The following is a 21,737-nucleotide window of genomic DNA, read 5'->3' on the forward strand; positions in this document are numbered from 1 at the left end:
AATAAAATATGATGTACTGCTTGGCCAATATCCATTCTCTTTTAATCTCTTTTTATTATTCAATATTATTTTTGTAAATTAGCTCCACTATATATTGAAATAAATAAATTAAAATTAACTGAAAACTCAAAATAAAAAACATGCTATAATTATAATATTTCTTTTTATAGCAACGTTTTTATCTACATTGCAAAATTTAAAATAAAACAAGAATTACCAGCATAATCAATTTATTCATTAAAAAACGGAGTGACTTTACAATTTTCTGTGACTGTTTATTTTCCGTATATTTTGACTCTACTATGCCTATGTAGTAGTTATAAATATTTGCCGAAAAATATATATTTATTTCTAGATTATACCTCCCGGCAGAAGGCCGATCATTACGCATGCAACATTTATATAAAAAACGGTGTCATTGATTTTCACTTTGATCCTTTATATATATTTTTTTTGTTATGTCAATGTTAATTTCATACAAGAAATAAAACAAAATAAAAAAATAATTGTCAAAGCATGTGTTTCATATAGAAATATCTTCTAAAGATTAGATTTTATTCTAATTTAAAATTATTTATTTATTTACCCGCACTACTAATATTTTAATAATTTAACTGGTATTAATTTGCTATTAAAATGTTGTAATTACAATAATAATTAATGCTTTCAAAAGAGTTACATTTTGGATATTTCGGAAACATAAAGCATATAATAATAAAATTGTTGCAATTAATAATATTTTGGTTAATGTAAATCGACATAGGTGCATGGTAAATTTCAAATACAATACTTATTATAGGTACTTTTAAATCGAACATATTTTAATTCAGTAAGCTATTTTGCAAAATATGACCTGCATTAATTAATTAACTCTATTAATATTTTTATACATTTGATAAAAAAATTTAAATTTATTAATATAGAATTAAAAAGAATATATAGGTGGCTTATTTCATTAACCGAATTTGTTTTTGCCTTTTTTTATCGAACACCATCCTATATGATAATTAATTGAAGAAGGTAACTATTTATATATAAAGAAATTACTAGTAGTTCTTTTACAGTTAAAACTACCATAGAAGACAAACATTCTTTTTAAGTCCTATAGAAAATAAAAAGGTTTTCCACTCCAAAATTCAATTCAGCCATTAAAAGTTCAAGCAGGTATAGTGTATAGAGGCACTGACACTAACTGTGCTTTTAATAGAAGCTATTTCCCTTTTTAAAACTATAAAACTTTGTTTTGGTGCATTGAGGTAGCAACTGAAAACCCAATTTAAAACAGTTTTAAATTTTGAAGTTTTAATCAGATAATTTTAAATTCAAAAAGCTGCTTAATATTATTGTTTTAGTTTTCTTCTTGTTTAGGCTTATAGTTATTTATTAGGATACTATATTGTACAGTATAAATTTATAACCTTATGTATAAAATTTAATATAATATGTTTTCTGAGGGTATTAACTTCTAAAATCCCATAGGAAGCCAAAATGTTCTTTTATGCCACTTCATTGTGGAGTAATTAAGTATTTTCTGGCAGATAGTTAAGCCGCTTAGAGAATAATACGAACATAAAGAGAACATTCGAAGGAAATTCTCTAAATTGTAGTTACGACGAGTAGCTCTGGATGATATATACTTGAAAGATTATTTATAGGGAGGAAGGAATTTGACAGTATTTTATTACATTTCTTGAACATTTCTTTTTTTTTTAAATTAATAAATAAATAAAGCTCTAAAATTCAATAAAAATGTTGTCATCTCTAGTATATACATATTTTATTTCGTTCGGAAACTAATTTGTCTTCAATAGAATGTCGGCCAAAAAGTTGAGAACCTTGCAATATTTGATAAAAATCTGTAACCGCTGAACGTCATTTTCTGCCATTTACGAGAAAAATGCATGGGAAAAAGTTCGCTTTTCGTCTAGTCAGCAGAGATCTCTTCTAGCAGCAACTTTTCTGTGGACCTTAAAATTGCGTCGTTATAATATTTCAAACTTATCTCATATATCTAAATTCTTACATTGTGAAAAATGGCGGGATTTAAAATTTAAAACTTATTACATTTTATACACATAAAGGTTTCAACTTGCTTCCTGGCAGCTTATCTACTTAAAAAGTTTATTTTGAAATCTTTACGCAAAGTACTTTAAAATATGTTTAAAAACGGCCGTGTTTTAGATATTTCTGTTTTTAATATTTTGTTCTTCCCTTTAGACTGAAATATAAATTTACTTTGGAATAACCGTTCTAGACTCTTATAGGCAAAAGATTTTAAAATATACGGACCAAATACCCAATTAAGTTATGCATTCTTATTTAATTAAAGAATTAAAAAATATATCAAGATCCAACTTCAACTTAAAATTCTAATGAATAATTAAGAAAAAGATCCGAAACCCATCTATTTAAATCCTGCATGAAATGAATATAAATCAAACAAAACACTGGTCGCCGCTCTACTTCTGTTATTTTTAATGATTGGAGTACGGTTTGCGATATTATGCAGGCTTTTATAGTAAGTAATCAGAAACAGAATCGATGCTGCTGTCTAAGAAAGACTTTAAAGCACACAAATAGTCAAGATATATCAAAGAAAGGCTCGACTAAGGACAATTTAGGAACGAATTCCGGTGCTTTTAGAGAGAAGGGAGCTGGGATAAGATGAGATAAACGATAGAGTGAGTGGATTGTGGAAGCAAATAAAGTGATGAGAAAATTTCAAAGTTTGAACTGATAAAACTTATCTCTGCGTCACCTAAAATAGCAGGTAGCAGGAAGCATCCCTTTACCTGTGAACAACTTGTTTAGAAATTAATTAAAATTATCTTGAATTACCACGTTTGAAACCAGTTAATTAATTTAGCAGTTTCATTTAACATATTTAGTAATTATCTTAAAAAAACTGAATTACTACTTATGTGCAATAAAAAATAAATAAAGTAGGGTTTGTTCACGTTTTACTCGAAAACCTTAAGGTTATGTGAATAAAGTACACATACAAAAACTACAATTTTTATTTTCACCTATATTTTTTTTAAAAAGCATTTTTTTCTTAGGCAATTATTTTCTGCAAAAAAGGCGTTTTTCCATAACTTTACCCTTGAGAAATTGGTTTCAAAAATCGTCATTTTCTAAAATAATACGCATAAATTATAGCTGGTTTTGTCAATAACGCAGTTTGTTTATTTAAATTTGATTTTATTATGGACGAAAAAGGGTGATTTTTCAAAAGAATTTCTTACTAGGCAAATGTTTGGAGTGGGTGAAGATAAAAAAATGTTTTTGCAGATAATATATATTTAATATTTAATTTAATAACACTGTTTATTTAAATTTTAGATAATTATATATATAAATATTCAGTATAAAAACAGCGTTATTAGATTGGATAATATGAACGAAAAACAATAATTTTTCAGAAAAATTTTATCAAATATTTAAGGTGTAGTAATCGAATTTAAAAACTAGGTATGTAAATTCCGTATCAATTTTTTTCAATGCCAAAATTTTCTACCTTTTGTAAACAGAATTGTATATGAGATTCTACTGTTTAATAAATATACCTTGACCATATACGGTTGATAAATATTTACTAAGGAATCATTAAATAAATATATATTTAATGATAATAATATATGATGTGATGCTTGGGCAATATCCCTTTTCTTATGATCTCTTTATCAAATGTTTGCAGATGACTAAGGAGTTATAAATAAAGGGATGTGTACTAAAAGTAATGTCTACTTTTGAAGAAGTTACATCTCAATTTGCTCGACTACGACCAAAAATGTGAGCTTCAAACTGTAGTGGGATATAAGGGTGAAGGAGGGCTGCAGAGCTAGCTTATTTGAATACCTGATCACTCAGGTAATGCTGTCCTTTGCAAAATAGCCCATAGGTCTGAAACCTATAGTCGATATAGCCAAATGATTAGCTATCGCCTCACTAAAAAAATCTGCTTAATAGTAAGATACTCTGGAGATTGACGTACGCATAAAGTGAGACCTCTTCCGGAGTGTCGTTGGTATTGGGAGGAGGAAGAACCTGAGTTTACGTCATCAAGGAATGCACAGTACTCACGCAATTCCGTTCAAATATATATATATATAGAAAAATACCACTTTTCAACCCGAGCTTTAACTATTTTTCTACATTTTGCCTCTAAATATTTTACTACTAACTACTATTTTGTAACCCCCAGTGAGGCATGAGGAGTCCATCAGGCGTATATGCACAACAGCCCCCATGGCTGCTTACTGTCGACCAAACTTGAGTTAATAAAGAATGATGTGAGGTATCCATTTAGGTTATGCATACTATCGTTACTTTTTAGATTGAAAACGCATTTAAATACTAATCAAATTTGGTATTTTATTCAATTTTAAATATAAAAGAGGTAGACAAGATATAAAAACTATGATATGAAAATAAAATGTGCACCTTATTCTTTATCTGATGTTTTAATTTAAAGTTTATTTAAATTTTCCCTTAAATGAAATCTTATATTCTAAGCATTCCGTATAGAACTAAAGAAATAGCAAAAGGAGAATGTATCCGCAGAAGGCGAAATGTTAAATTGTCCAAAGCTAAATTGGTCTTTCTTAACATGTATTCGACATAAATCAGGTCTCTTTTAGAGCTGCCTTTATCAATGTTTTGTGAAGCCAGGTTTTAGCTTTCACGTTTATATTCAAGCATGTTGTACATATTAATATATTTCTCCACAACATGTCGTTTTGGTTTTGGATACCTCGACCGCCAACCTTTTTAATAAACAAAAGAAATTACTGTCATTTTTCTTTATATATACGCACGGGTAATATGGGTATATAGGCAATTTAAAAGAGAAAAATAACATTTATTTTTCTCTTTTGGATTTTATTTAATATGACACAATCATTTTTTATTAGTTTGCATTACTTTTGTAATCTTCAGTCTCAAGTTGCTATATTGAAATTCAAAAATATTTTGCTTAAAATATATGTTAAGCTTTATATAATTGAATATTTATTGCCCTAATTATGCTATCCGGGCTTTCGTTTCACGGTAAATGTGTGTTGCAAACAAAACATTTTAATGTATGTCATAGCTAATTAATATTAATGTTGCGTGTCAGTAAAAACTTTTACATTTAGTTAAAAGTTGCCACTGTATATGTGCCCACTGTTTTTATACGTATCATTGTTGCTTTCCTCCTAAAGTTTTTGTAAGTAATTAGGATTAATTAGCTTGGCTACTACACCAAAACCGTTGAGTTACATCAAGTGGAAATTTTATATATTCACGTGATAATGGAAAACTTTTAATAAAGCCTAGAGAAGAAATATTTTAAAGGAAAAACTTTACCAAGGGCTGCTTTTGCACTCTCTTTAGTATAAATCGCCATAATGAAGTTAGAAAACCTTGTTTGGCATTGTAATAGCACCAATTAAAAATTTTAAATGCCGTCTTCTGGTCTCATTTCGCTTTAAAATTAAGACTTTTAAAACATCATTTGCTGTGGAAAACTAATTTCGTTTTTTTTTTTAATACTTGGGACTACTTTAGACGTAAATGTCTTTTTTTTTAAATAAAGCAGTTTAAAGCCAGGGACAACTATATAAAAATAAAAGTCATTTTAAGCAGTATTATGCAAAAGTTTTGCTATTTGTGCAATATTATAAATTAATATTCGGGTCATTTAAAGCTTATCCAGCAGTTACAGAATTCTGCTTTCTCTATAATTTACGTATTAGCGTTAGTTTATTATTAATATAAAGAGCGAGGCTTCGTGTCCAAATAAGTTATGCATATTATTTTATAAATTATTTTATACAAAATTTGAATATTTAGTGCTTTAAATATAACAACTTCATTACGTATACGTATACTTACATATAACTTTACCTACCTTTTTGGCCTCGATATATTCATTTATTTTATGAAAATTAAAAACACTATTTCCATGATAAACAAATAGTCGATGGCAATTCAAAATATTAATTAAGAGTAATAAATATAGTTTTTGCTCCACTGGCCAACTCACGCGTGACTAATTAATTAAAAATTATAAGATACTATTAATAATCCCATACTGATTTTGATCTACAATACAAACCGTATTTCATAGAAATAATATTTTTAATTAATAGGGATTTGATTAATTATACTTTGATTCATTGAATGAGAGATTTTCAATGAAATATTGCAAACTTTTTCCTTTAAGCCAAAAAACCAATACTGCATTGGAAATAAAGTTTAAATGAGGTAAACATTACAATTTCGCTTTGATATTTTCTTTATAAAATAATTGCAGACATCCCTTTAGCTCGATAAACGACCACGCATATCAATAATTTCCAAGGTTTAAAAGGGGTAATAGCAAAATTTATCAAAAATATATGTTTTCCCGGCCTAACAGTGACATTTACAGTGAATTAACGCCACCTGCCAACTCAGACATGGATTATTAATTAAAAATTAAGTAGATATGATTAAAAACTCGCCAATAAATCCTCTATAGGTTAATAATTTTCTATTTAAAATAGCACGCAAGTATACTCACTATATATAGAGAATTGCTAAAACCAAATAGTTGCATTCAAATATATTTTCAGTAAACATATTCTAAAGTTTTCCCTTTAAGTCCGAAAACTAAAATTGTATTGGGAATAAAGTTTAAATGGGAAAAACATTACAATTCGCTTTGATATGTTCTCTATAAAGTAACGATTTCTTTTAAAATTTATTCTTTAAAGCCATTTTTCATCTCATCTTAAAAACTCCCATTTAGTTCGATAAACCACCAAGCATATCCATAATTTCCCGACTTTAAAAGGGGTAATGGTAAAATTTGTCAAAAATATATGTCCCGCCGGTCCAGCAGTGAAATTTCCATTTATTTCCTATTATAAACTGATCTTTCACACTACGTTATAGCAGACCGCTTTTTGGTAAATCGGTTCACGTATTCGAATGCCCTTATCGTGTTGCAGCTAAACGCACATAAAGTCTACCTTGGCCGGTTCAAAGTGCATATTGAATTCCTAAGCAATCACAGTTTAAATTCGAATTTGGTCTTTAAATATTCGTGTACAGTAAAAAAAATCGGTTTTCTATTGGAAATTTGTCAATGATTTTACGCAGATTACTAGAATTTTTGGATAAAATAATTTTTTACGCTTTAGAGAAGTGAAAAAAAAAATTATTTTTGGTAACAATATTACTTTGGAGGGAATTTATTTTTTTATACCCATCCTATGACCCGAATTTCCATTCAAAGTCTTACTCAAACATACCTTTTCTTAAGTTTCACTCCAAATTTACCTACGGCTCTAAAAATAATTGGTTACTTAAAAATAATATGGTCCTAAGCAAAGATGAAACTGCTCCTTAAAACCTAGGAGTTATATTTTTTTAAATCATAAATTTCACTAGCTAGTTGCCTATTTTCTTTACAAGATGCGTTAGAGGTGTAGTAAAGGAGGCAATTATTAAAAATTCCATACGTAGGATTTTATAATACTTAAATAGTCGTTTTATTTTTTTTGCAAGGTTAAAACACATTATATCAAAAGATGTAAAGTTAAATTTAATAAAGCACCCTGAAAAAACTTTCTTGTTGGGTGCCAAAATACCCGAAATTTATAGGCAAAGAGTAAAGTTGAAAAGAGAACGACATTTCGTCATCGATTTGCAGATTCCTTAATTGCGCTTCCTTAATTCCTTAGAAGCGCTATCGTTCTCTTTTTAATTTACTTTCTGCACCCAAAACCTTTGTTGACCATACTATTATAGAGTCTCATAATACACACAGCTTTGAACAATTTTATAATATACAAACTACACAGCATGCACACTTTTTTAAAAAACTCACTGTTAGACACACTGATTTAGAGTATCAGGCATGGAGTGATTTTTAAATAGACCTGTTTGAGGTACCCTCAGGTCCCTAAGACTCTTATTTTACTTACATGGCACGAATCGCTCTAATTAATGGCATAAGTCATGTTAGGTGAAAAGTAGCCATGATATGCTAAAGTAGATAATTTTGGAAAATTTGACGGGTCAGAGGTATATGGATTTCGTATTGGAATGAGTAGTCAGACATTGGAGAGGTGTTATTGGAGATGATTTAATTTTTATGCAAGATGTTCTACCTACCCATACCAGCAGAGTGGCTCAAGATGACACCGAAGGAATTAACATTTTAAGTTAGCCTGCGTATTCATCGGACTTAAATCTTATTAAAAACTTTTAGGATCAGGTCAAAAGACGAGTAAGATCTCGTCAGGATAATGCTGGAAACACCCAACAACTTATTCAAGCCGTATTGGAAGAATGAGAAAATGTTTCCCAGGAGAATATTTTCCATTGCTTTCCATTATTTTTTTTTGATAAACATTGTATATCTTGTTTTTTAAGTTTGACTAACAGCTTATAAGCAACAGCATTTTTATTAATATTTTTAACAGTTGTAATTGCTACAAAATTTATTCCATATAAGTTTGGTTGTGTGTATGAATTAAATACTGAACACTTTAACAAGATAGACAACTTAAAGTTACTTAAACCGGTTAATAACAATAAAAAATAGAGTAAGTAGTTTTAGTTTAGTTGTAATATTCTTCCGAAGATGCTAATATCGTTAGCGAATTACGTGTCGAGAATAAAATCAAGATTTTTTGTTAGTGGTAAGATTCTTTAATGATTTGAGTGTCACACCAAATATTCCAACTAAAGGACTATATAAAAAATAGTGTGATAGTCAATACGACTGTAGGGAAATTATTTGAAATATAAAAAGAAGAAACGACACTAGCGTAATATATCATATCTTTGAAAATTTTAAATTAATTGTACGTGGAAAAATTACAAACGCTGATAATTATTAATTTACTTGAAATATACATAACAGTTAAACCAAATGGTACACAAAAGAAATAAAGCAGTCTGCAAAAACAACAACAATCCGTATATGAGCTCAAACCCCAGTGGTTGTACGATACATAAATGACAAACGGTTCAAACTTGGCCCACATAAATAAAAAGCAATTGTTCTTTAAATATTCAATCCAATACAAAAAAAATGGAGGTTAGTGAAGTGCTTCATATATACTGTCAAAATTCTATGCAGAAATGCAGTTTGACCATAATTTTTCTGACTACTCTCTAGTAAAAATAGTTGTAATAGCCTCCTAGTTCTAAGTTCTCCTAGGCGGGTTCCTAATTGAAAGATCAGCAACAAGGTGATCGCAAAATATTAGATTATTGATGACTTTGTAAATAAAAATAGCATAGGAATTTAAATGACGCGGTTTCAAAAACTGCATTGTATCAGTCTTGTCCCATATGCAATATCTTCGACTGAGAAAGAATGTTAAAAAAAAATATTTGGAAAGTTTTCTCTAAAACTCTCTCAATTTTTTCTATCATAAGCTGAAGAGCACGATATTTAAGAATGCTTCTTACTAAAGCTCTCGTACTAGTTATTAGACAAATATGACTCCCAAGTCATTAATTTGATACACCTATCATACAGGTGAGTTTTTATGGAGTAAGTTTGACTAAGAGGATCATTACACTTGAAGAATCTCATGTTCCCATACCAAGTGATAAAATGGTCCAAGTCTCCCCACAAGCTCGTGTCTGTAGTAACTACACTGAAGAATTTTAGATCATCTGCATACAGTAAGCAAAAACTGTTTTTAAAATATATATTAATTAAGATACAGGGTGGTGTCATAATGATATTAATTTTTAGGAAGATATTGGATTCGGAAGTAGTACTAGATTAACGCATTTAAGGAGAAAAATAATAAACGGGCAAACCTTTTAGTTGGTTTATTCAAGTCACTATATAACCCTCATTGACTTATACTCTCTTTCCTAATTCACAGATTTCCCAGTTACTTAATCCGATGATGTTACATCTATAGATCAAGAATGACACTAACCTAAATAACATTCTACTTGGAATTAATATTATTTAATAACCATTAATGACCATTAAGTGTTGATTTAGAATATAAAGGGCTATTTGTGGTATTTTTCATACTTCTGTGCCTTAGAATTTTGAGGGTAGCATTAAAAAAAATGCCTTTCTCTCTTTTTTTTGACATAAATTGAACAATTTTTCAAAAGGTGACGTTTAAAAAGACCCCGCCTATGACAAGGTATTATGTAAAATAGCAAGATGACTTATTTTAAATCGACCGGTCTAAGTTAGGGCAGGGTCCCTTAAAGACCCCTGGGTCGGACGGAACGGCATTTTGGCTTAAGTGTGGGGCATTTTCAAAGGCGACAGCCCAAATTCTTACTAATTTATACTCGTTGCCGGCCAAGCGGTAAGGATTTTATGCATCCATCACGAGTCTAAGTGGGTAAGCCATTCTCTTACCTATAGGGACCAGAACCGTGAAAAATCGACAAACTTTCGGCTGGAACGAATCTGGATTTGATATGTCTGGATTTTGCGCTCATAAAATGGTCTTTTTTTACATTAGTACCTGTATGGCTGAACTATTCTTTCTCTTCACAAATGGCATTCAAATTTTTAAAAATTGCCAAATCATACAATATTGAGTTATTAATCAGATCCTTAATAAAATAGCGTAAGTTATTCCATATTTGTAAACTTCTACTTTTTAGTACCTCAACACCAATTTCATTAGTGTTGAGGTATATTTCTCACATTATAGGTATAATAGGAGATATTATAGGATTCGGGAGTTTGAAATTGTACATAAGATATTTCCTACGATTACATATTAATTATCTGATACTCTCTGGAGGATATATTGGAAGAAAATCTCATACTGTTTTTAAGTTTTTAATTTTTTCTGATAAATATTAAAAGCTAAACTGTCAGAATATACTATCGCCGTAATCACGTAAAGAAAGGATAAGATGGAGATAGTTACACAAAGATTACTTAGTTCTATTAGGTAATATGTGTTTTAATTTTTATGACATAAAGAATTATGTATTTCTTTATTTTAATGGTGAAAATGTTTTTAATATTTGAATTCAAACTAATCTTTCCAAGGAGTTTTAACCAGAATTATTGCAATATTCGTATAAAACTTGGTGTTAATGCCTTTTATATCTGACGATGAAAATGGAATGCATATTTTTAGATATTCTAGTCCGATCCTGGAATTAAATTTAAATACATACACTTAGTAACACACTAGCTTAAGTTGTACTAATGTATTATACGAGCAAAATTACAAAATTATAATAATAACTATTGATGAAGCCACAGGAGCTTTTTATTTCTACAAAAATAACAAAACCACCCCATATGTTCGCAATAAAATCGTATTGACTAATTTAAGCGCTTAATTCATGAACATCAAAAGTCTTTTAAGTATGTATCCTGGATTCTATAATACATTAAATATTAAACCTAAGCCTGGTAATTTTAATCTGTTACGCTTTTCTTTTAAATTAATAATTTTACACCGTGTGCAATGCTACAAGAAATCTTAGCTTTCCGAGAGGTCCTAAATTAAGAAATTTAAGAACTGACATATCATATCCATTATTGTTATGCACAAAACCTATGAAAAATATATGATATTTGAGTCTAATTCTTAGTGGCTTCATAAATTTTAATTAATATAGCCATACTGAAGAACATGGCGCTGCAAAATAAGTAGCACGTCTGTTGTAATCTCCCGTAAGTCTATATTTGCTAAATGATATATTTAAAGTATTTAAACAGGTCAATTTTTTTTTCTTTCCGACAGCTTAAAAAACATGCAGAAAAATGATGTTTTCTTTTCCACGGAGTTACAGAAAAGTCCAAATAAACTGTACGTTTGCTCAGCAATTGTTTGGAATAAGTCAATCAATTTTGTCTTTAATAAAATTTAAAATTAAAAAAAAATATGTGGTCTTTCAGGCAATTAAATTTTTTTCATATTTAACTACCTGAAATACATAAAATAATGTTTTCTTCCAAGCAGTTGTGAACAAATCCAATTATGTTTGGTTCAAATATATTAATTAAATACAATACTTATTTGTAGTGTACTCATACTGCTTATTATTTAAATACAGACTTTATTTAATATCTAAATGGACTGTAATACTTAACTATAAAAACTTATAAGTTATAATATTATCAAAAGTGACTATCTTAAAGGCGATATAATTTTTAACATAAACACTCCACCACCCCTTGAACACCTGATCTTTACTTATTAATTAGTAGCCATTAATATCATAACCAAAACAATCAGGAACCAACCAAATCTCTGTTAGACCTAACATATCAGAGCTTGTATCTGATATACAATTTGTAAATTCATCAAAAGTTTATAAGTTTGATTAATTTTACAATAAAGTTACCGTATATGAAATTTGTATTCTTTTGTAATAAATTATACGTATGTAAATCATACTAATTTGTATGGTGATAATAGATATACTTATCAAAAAATAAAGTGCACTCCCCAACTTCCAGACCACTCACAACCTAACAGTTGTTAAGCCATAACAAAATAAAAACATGCGATATAATATAATAAAAGTAAAAACACATCAGTAATTTCACCTTAATTGGCTACAATGAGCAGAATGCTTTGTAGCACATTTTTTTGAACAAGATCCCACTTTAAAACTAGATAATTTAGAGACTTAATTATTTAATTCCAGCGTGATAATTAAGAATGTATACTTGGTGTGCAATTAAATTATGCATAGGAAGCTTTAATAATACCATTGGGTGCAAATATTTTGCCATATAAATCATATTTAAGTATTAGGAAGTAAATATATGCAGTATTATTATATAGGGCTTTACAGAAACTCCTGCTTTACTAAGTGTTAGGTACACTGCATATAACTTTACATATCTTCTTAAGCTAGAAACAAACAGAGACCGCTTAGATTAATGACACACTACTCGCTAAATTATACCACACATTTAAATAATATTTCCATTTGTATAAACCTGATATTATAGTAACAATTTTAAATCCTTTATATAGTCTTTCCTTATCGTTTATAAATACAATAATTGCTTTTTCAACTTGGAAATGTCACTATTAATTTTTTAGCTCTGCAATAGTAAATTACGTAAATCAGAAAAGATTTTAAAATGATTCTCGCTATAATTAAGAATTAAAGATGGCAGGGGTGCCCAGAAGTTATTTTTGGATTTTAAAGGAGTTATCTTATTTAGAACTAGAAAAAAATTATTTCAAATATTATAACTTAAAAAACTTTTTTTTTAAGTTAAAATTTCGAAGTTCTTTTTGCGTAATAAGCATAATTTAAAAAAGATTTGATAGCATTACAAAATTTTTATCGAAAAGCTATAAATAGAATTTATCCCAGTGTTATTAAATATTTAAGTAGTTAACGCCATCTGCCAACTCAGGCATAAATTATTAATTAGAAATTAAGTAGATATCATGAACTTTTACTTTTTCTTTTAATTTCTCAAGAATTAAGTGACCTATAGCAAATGAAATTAATTAAAAAAAATGGGAAATTGAATTTAAAGTGGAGAGTACTTTAGGATTTTCCAATAATGTCTGTAATTATTACGTAAGTTTTGCACATCCCTTCACTTGAAGCCAATTATAACAAGTTAAAGATAAGGAGTTAACTTTATGAAAATGAATCATATCAAATGCACCTACTGGCACCCAAACTTCGCGAGATCCGAATACAATTAGAAATTTACTCTTACTAAATCACGACTATATAACAAACAGAGATGCAGCGGTATTTTAAGGAAAAGTATCCAGAAACTTCGCCGAAGTTTCCGCGATCAGGTCAGGACACTTCGCAGCTCCTAATTGCTATTAAAACTTTAAATAAAAGATGCTCCCTATTTGATTTTACACATCTGCGAAAAAATATATTTTCTCGATGGTTTAAAACTAAATTTAAGTTGCCCCGAAAGTTATCCCCGAAGCGATTTATATTCCGCAACGGCTAAGGTGACTTATGCACCACCCGAAGAAAAAATTCTTATGTAGTTTAAACTTTCCGACGTCAGGAGAAATATGCTTCTCCACCCGAGTGCATCAGACAAATAGCGCCTGAAATTGAAATGATTGATCCTATCGGAAATGCTTACCATATTCGTGGCCTTGTAAGTTCCAGTAGTTTTCAGGATCTGAAAAAAAAAATAAACCATTTATATTTAAGCTGACAAGTCTTAAATAAGCTTTATTCTTTAGTTTCATATGAGTTATATGGCGTAGTTAGTTAAGTCAGCGGTTTTATTGGCAATAAATAGACTCATAAAAGTATATCCGAGGGTGTGTATAAAATGCTTAAAATGAGGGTGTGTATAAAGGACATTTGCTTTTAGAAAATTAGGTAGGACAATAAATGATAATAAAAGTCTTATTATTTTTTAATCCGTATTGTATTGACTAAGTAAAGTAGTAGTTGCTCTAAAACTTTACAATAGCAGGGAAACGTTTAAGTTATATAAGTGTCTGTTTACCTAAATATTTATCATTAAAAAATTAAAGGGCAACAATCCTGCTTAATATAATATATCTTATATGTTATATTCGCTATCAAATGTACTGAAAGGACGCATATTCCTATAAGCAGAAGACAATTTAGGGGACTACCAATATAGATTCCACAATAGCTGGGAAACGCTTAAGTTATAAAAGTGTCTGTTTACCTAAATATTTATCATTAAGAAAAAATTACCCTCCTTAATATAACATACATCTTGTATGTATACTTGTTATTGTTCTTCGCATTTCTTATAAATTTGTGTATGAATTATTTTTTGGAATAAATTAAGGAGGTGCAGTGAGAGAAATTTGACTTTTTTAGAATCGCAATGAAGGTAGACTTGAATTGATTGTCATTGTAGATAGTAGATCCATCGCTAGTTTTTAATAGTAGGTTCCTTCTCTCTGTTATTATTCAGCTCATAGTAGACTTGGGCCGGTCATCATCGAACAGTTCCTCTGTGTAGGTCTTCCATATTTTTTATTTTCCTTCGATCTCATTATTTGCATTTCTGAGGATTCCCATCTGTTTTTTCTCTCTATTTTTGTCAACTCTTTTACCTTTCTATGCAGGTTGAAGGAATCATGTTTGTGCTGCAAGTAACCTAATTTCTCGGCATTTCTTGAAAAGATACAACTGCTTTGCTTTTCTGCACTTTCTCTGCACGATTCTGTTTATCTCTTTAGACTTCAGTGGTATTCCATTGTACTTCCTTCTCTTCAGTCATGAGTTTAGAAAGCTAATTCTGTTATTCCTTTTTTTTATTTTTCTTAAATCCAACGTCCGTTTTTAAAAATTTCACTATAATATTCATTATTTTATTTTACGTACTCCTAGTTATTCTTGTGTGGCAAGTCATGGAGAGAGTGATATGACTGGACCTAACATGTAATTTTTTTTATAATTATGTTTTTGATATATAAAAAGTTCTATTTATCGCTTCAATGTGTTTTAATATCTGCCATTCGAAGTCTATAAGTGGCTTAAAACTCTATTTCTTGAGTTATTATCCTATTTTATTCTCAATGGGTAACTAAAATTACTTCGGTCAACCTTCACTAAATTTGGCCATTTTAGTTACCCATTGACATATTAACTGCACTGCAAAAATGAACTACTTCTTAAATTATTTTATTCTACCATTACTTTACGAGTTACCATAAGATAATCTCCAAACGTCTTTAAAAATATGTAATATGTTAATTTTTTTTTTTGAGTTTCTACCGGATTTCGTTATACCTAAATCATCCTATTTTGTTACTTTTTTGTGTATGTTACATACACATGAGTTATTTTATTCAAGGATTAATAAAATATTCATTTTTTAAGTTTATGTCATATTTGAATATACAGTGACAATCTGAATCTCTTTCGTTAATGCAAAGCTTTTGTTATTATACCAAACATATCCTAAAATGTAAACCATTTTGGTATACTTTCTAGAGTAAGAAAAAAATATTTTAATTAAAAATAAATTACAAAATAAGCCATAAAACTATATAAAATTTTTAAGTTTATTCATTATTCATTTCATAGACATATTTTGGTTAATTATTATTATTATTATTATTATTATTATTATTATTATTATTATTATTATTATTATTATAATTAATAAATCATATCATGGTATTATTGGAAAAATAAACACAAGCTTTATTACGAAAATGATAAATGGAAAGGCATCAGAATAAACAAGAACGAGACTTTAACAGTATCTAGGATAATCAAAAGCAAGTAAACATCAAACCGTAAAACGTTTTCGAATTTAATTTTCTAGGAGTTATAAAATATTCGCCGGAAAAAGCAAAATAAAATTTAAAATAAATTTTATGTGCCATTAAAGCATACTTGACAATGAATGGTGAGGTGTGTATTTGGCACGGCGCAAGTGGGAAAAGTAATAAAGTATTACTACGAATAAAATCGATAAAGCTGCATTCGCCTTTTTTTTTTCTTTAACACGTCACATTTTTTTAGGTCAACTAACGCCGTTAATTTAAATTTTAAAGAATTTAACCGAGTGCTAACGGTCGGTGCGGCAATATTTTACTGTCAATGGAACAAAATGTAATTTACAAATTATGTTAAAATAATTTTCGTCCCTGCTCTCGATCCTGTTATTTTAGTTAAACTAGTGCGAGTACTGTTACATATATTTACATAAATTTCGTTTTTTTATGCCACAGCTTACCTTCGGCTGGATTAAAATATTAAACTATGTTGGTTTTACATAGTCTTCCAACTTTATAAAGAAACGCTAACAAGAATAATTATCTCGTACTAATAATAATTAGCTAATAAACCTTGATCCTGAATACTATTAGTAAAAAAGTGCTGTTCACATATGAATATGTAAAAAAAAATCTTTAAAAAGAACACATTTTCTCACTCCATCCTGTTATCACTTAGTAAGATTACTCTAGGGATTTTAACCCAGAAAGGCGTTTCCTGTAGCAAATTCCTCTCTGCTATTCTTTGAGAACATACTTTTCAGAGAGTTTCATTTCTTAAATTTTAATGTATGCTGTTATAATAAAAGTATACTACATATTTTAAAAGCATAAATGCTTAATGAAACATAATGTTATTGGAAAAAGAATTGTTTATCTGAAAAAGTAAAGCACAGAAATTTATTCGGGAGCAAGCGAGAATTAAAAAACTTGAACGAAGCAGCGCCTCTGCATTACTAAAGCAATCGAGTTTTCTGGATGATGATAGATTCCTTTGTAACAAAGTAGCTTTAAAGTTGACGGAGTAGGTATTCTGTGAGATACGTTAAAAGACTATTATTAAGTTTCTGATTTAGAGAACAAAAGATGTAATATTCAACAGCGATCCCTTAAATTTCTGTTGATATACTGCTAAAATTATATCGCTCTCTCCAGATGAAATTTTTCCCACACCTAGGGGATTTGTATAAATAATTTGTCATTTTCTTCGCTGTAAAATGGTAAGAGATTTATTTATTTCACTTCTTTGTTCCAAAAAATATAATGACGTTTATTTTTCCTTTTTTTTTTAAACTTTAAATGTGATTTGCCTATATAGTATTAGTATTTTTTTCAGTTTTTTACAAGTTAGATGATGTGGGGTCAAGTAAAATCCAGGTTGTATAAACTTTTCTTTTGCTGACGTTTTTTTTTTCTTTTTTAAATTTGAAGACTGAAGCAGACCTTATATTATACGAAACGTTGATAATAAAGAAAAAAAGACGTAAACGGCTGGGATTTTTCAACTTAACCCTTCAAACTGAAATTAAACTGTATCACTAAAATAATACTAAATGACTTCAGTTGCCTGGAAGATATTAAAGAAAAATATGGTAAAAATCTTAGAACTTGACATAAGAAGTCAAAACACACGAGAGGGATATCAGTAATCGAAAATAGACAAAAGATGCTTTAAATTTCAAAAAAAAATTAAATGAAATAAACGAACTGTATTTTTTCTCTAATTGAGATGATGGAATCATCATTTTATCATTATCTACAAATTCACTTGGTAAAAAATATGATTTTTAGAAATTTTATACAACACTATATGGTTTTGTAATTTTTAGATTCTAAATGGATGTATTTGTTCAGTATCCTCAGTAAGTCCATGCACTAAAATGGAGTTTTGATTTAAAGAACGTATTGAATCCGTTTGGAGATTACTTATATCACTTTCTATGACATTAAATTTGTAGAATTTTTGAATCAATAATGTACAAGATCTATTTGCATTAATGAAAGCAGTATAGGACTTAATTTGTTTCTTTGTCCTCAAAATTTCCTACTTAAGTTGGTTTAGATTGCCATTTTCTCGACTTAGAGTTGTTTTCTTTATGCGATCTTAATATTTTCTACAATGGATAGAATGCTTTGTAGCATAAAAACTCTATTTTCTCGAACAATATCCCACTTAAAAACGACCGACAGAACACACGTCTCTTTAGGTTACTAATGTCATCTACCTAAGAGTCGTGCTTGGTATGCAATTAAGTTATGCATAGAATGCTTTAATAATACCTTTAGGTGTAAACATTTATAATAAATAACTACTTAGAAAATAAAGATGTGACTGTAACTGCCTGAAAAGAATAGCAAATGACTTTATATACCTGGAAGAAATACAAATTGACTCCAACTATATCTAATAAATGGAAATATTTATTAAAAGATTTTAGAATTTTAGCTTGGACTAAAATTATGGTTACTAGATCTTATATGTTGATCAAATAAAGAGAAGAGGGTTTATATTAGTGCTCAGCTATAAATACCGCTCTTTAATAATGTATCAACTTTATCCTTGGTGTTAACCAAGAGCGAACCTAAGTTGTTTTTAGTTTTATAGGAAATGTGTAATTCTCACCTGTGTTTAGTAAAGGTATTGTTAATTTTCCTATTTAATGTTTTTTTTTATATCAGGAAAAAATTGTTTTTTTTAATTAGCTAGTTTAATTTGTTTAGTTAAATAATAATTAAATTGGGGTCATAGTTGTTATTAAAAGCAATTTGTCTAAAAATATTTATTTTGCTTTAAAAATTAAGAGGAGATTGAGGAATGTTTAAAAGACAGTGAATGTAACAGTTAAAAGCAGCCATTTTGTGTTGGTAAAGGTGGTTGGAAAGATTTGAAATTATGTGGTCTGTTTAAGTAGATTTTCGATATATTAAAAATTCTAATATTAGCTTCTATTTTTAGTGTTAAAGAAATTTTAGGATGTATTTGGTTTAACTCTTTAAGTATTCATGGTCGAAAATTTAAACCACCCTGACTAATGGTTTAAAGGCTCTGTGGTTCAAAAAATAGACCATATTTTGATGTTGCTTTGCAATGCGCTGCCGAAGCACAAAATTTAAACCACCTATTGGAGCTCGCTCCGTGGACACTTTAACGTTTTTTTTTTACTTTGGCGGTTAGATTTCGGTGGATAGCAGCATTGATGAAACACCTGTTACGAATTAAATTTGAGGTTAAAATAAACAAATGTTAGTAATCTGTGTTTAAATTGATAAATACTATTAGATCCTGCAAAAAGTGATAGCTTAAATCATTCCAGTTAGTATAGATATTTAATTTACATATATTTATTAGTATGTTGTAAAAAAACATTGTTTTTATGTGGTCCTTTTTTACTACCACCGCTCCACTTAGAATATTGAGTTTCACTAATTATAAAATACCTATACAATATTTTCTTACAGGTATGGAGCCATTGCCATTTAAGACGGTAGGAGGTTTGACTTACAATGAAGTCAACACACAAATCGACACATTTTATGTCGATACACTGCCTTCGGGGTCTGAGTCAGAAATTGATATGGACTCCTCCGATATAGAGGATGAAACTTTAGTTCCTACAGTTATTACAGATATGGAAGAAGATCTGCCGGTTTCTGAGGAGGAAGATCCAAGTGATAATATCCCCCTTTCCGAACTACAACAGCAGTGGTCAAAAGTTTCCTGTTTGGTCTAATGTTCATAGACCTGATCCTTTTCCTCAATTTACCGAACCTTCTGGAATTCCTCAGTTTATCAAAGACATTAATGATCCAACACCATATATGATTTTTGAACTGTTTATTACTAAGGAATTTATTGATACTTTAGTGTTTCAAACAAATCTTTATGCCGAGCAGGAAAAACTTTCAACTGGGAAAAGCTATGTCCCTACAAATCAGTGTGAAATATATGCTTTTCTGGGCATAAATTTGTTAATGGGTATCAAACGTAGTCCCAGCTATAAGGATTATTGGTCAACTGCTCCCGAATTGCATGATGCTTTTATCAGCTTAGTAATGACCCAAAAAAAGATTTGGATGGCTCTTGAGTCATCTCCATCTGAATAATAATTCTCTGATGTCTCCAAAATCTTCCCCAGACCATGATAAGCTCTATAAAATTCGCCCTATGCTAGAACTGTTGACTCATAACTTTGAAAAATGCCTAATTCCTAATCAAGTACTTATAGTTGATGAGTCAGTGATTAAATTTAAGGGTCTAGTAAGTAGCCTTAAGCAGTACATGCCAAAAAAACCAATCAAAAGGGGGTATAAGATGTGGATGTTAGCTGATAAATCTGGTTATTGCCTAAAATTTGATTTGTACACTGGAAAATCACCTACTGGTGAGATAGAAAAGTGCCTTGGTTCAAGAGTCGTTACAAATTTGATAAAACACTTAGAAAATAAAGACCATGTGTTATATGTTGATAATTTTTTTACTAGCGTCGATCTATTTCAACAATTGAAAGAAAGAAAAAATCCATGCTGTTGGAACCGTAAATGTTAATCGTCGTCATATGCCAAAATTTAAACCAGACAAGAATTTGAAACGCGGTGATGTGCAACGGTTTACAAGCAGTACCGGATTGTTAGCTGCAAAATGAAAAGACCGTCGATGTGTTCACATGTTATCAAATTTTCATCAGCCAGAAGATGTAGGAACAGTAAAAAGAAAAGAAAGAAGTGGACAAATTACTGAAATTCCATGTCCTCAATCTATAATCGATTACAATTCTAATAGGAATGGAGTCGACATATTTGACCAAAGACTTTCTAACTACAAGATTGACCGTCGCAGTAAAAAGTAGTGGCATCGAATATTTTTTTACTTATTAGATGCATCAATTGTAAATTCCAATATTATTTATAATAGGTTGGAGTTACCAAAAATGTCTGCTAAAGATTTTAGAAGAAGTGTCATAAACGGTTTAATCTTAGAAACGCTTGTAAATCTTAGAGAGAAATTTGGTTGCACCATCAGATGTTGAAATAAAAAAATACAAACCTTACGTACGCTTAGAGATAAGACAGCAGACATCTGCTCATCAACCTACAAGGAGTACCAGAAGAAGATGCGCGCTTTGTAGCACTAAGGCTAACCCAGTAAGGACGGATTAGGTATGTTCCATATGTAAAGTCCCTTTGTGCTTGGGAAAACGTAAAGACTATTTCCAAAGTTATCATGCAACGTAATTTTCAGTACCCAAGTTTTATATGAGTTTTTAAATAAATTTGTTATCTTACTCTTAGTTTTTTTATTTTGTATCACGGTGGTCCACAATATGATCCACCGAATTATTCAAATTTAACAAAAAACTGATTGGCAAATTTTCATTTTTTAATTTTTTTATTATTACTAATGTATTAAATTACTACAATTGTACAAAAAATATAAAAATTCATAAAAAAAATATTTTGGCTTCACTAGGTAACTAAATTAGGCGCCGCTAAGAGTTAATTTATTTAAGAGTATTTGAGATCTCA

The 21,737-nt window shown here is 29.4% G+C and overlaps 1 protein-coding gene across 4 annotated transcripts in view; it reads right to left on the reverse strand.

The window, feature by feature from the left end:
- Positions 1-21,737, reverse strand: part of LOC126748430 (agrin-like) — a 434,242-nt gene that overhangs the window by 161,786 nt on the left and 250,719 nt on the right. For all 4 annotated transcript variants that reach the window (XM_050457677.1, XM_050457675.1, XM_050457676.1 and 1 more), the window contains exon 4: positions 14,081-14,119. In XM_050457677.1, coding sequence (XP_050313634.1) covers positions 14,081-14,119 — 39 coding nt within the window. The remainder of the gene's footprint in view (positions 1-14,080; positions 14,120-21,737) is intronic.

Source organism: Anthonomus grandis, chromosome 22, assembly GCF_022605725.1.
Source record: "Anthonomus grandis grandis chromosome 22, icAntGran1.3, whole genome shotgun sequence".
Taxonomy (NCBI): Eukaryota; Metazoa; Arthropoda; class Insecta; order Coleoptera; family Curculionidae; genus Anthonomus; species Anthonomus grandis.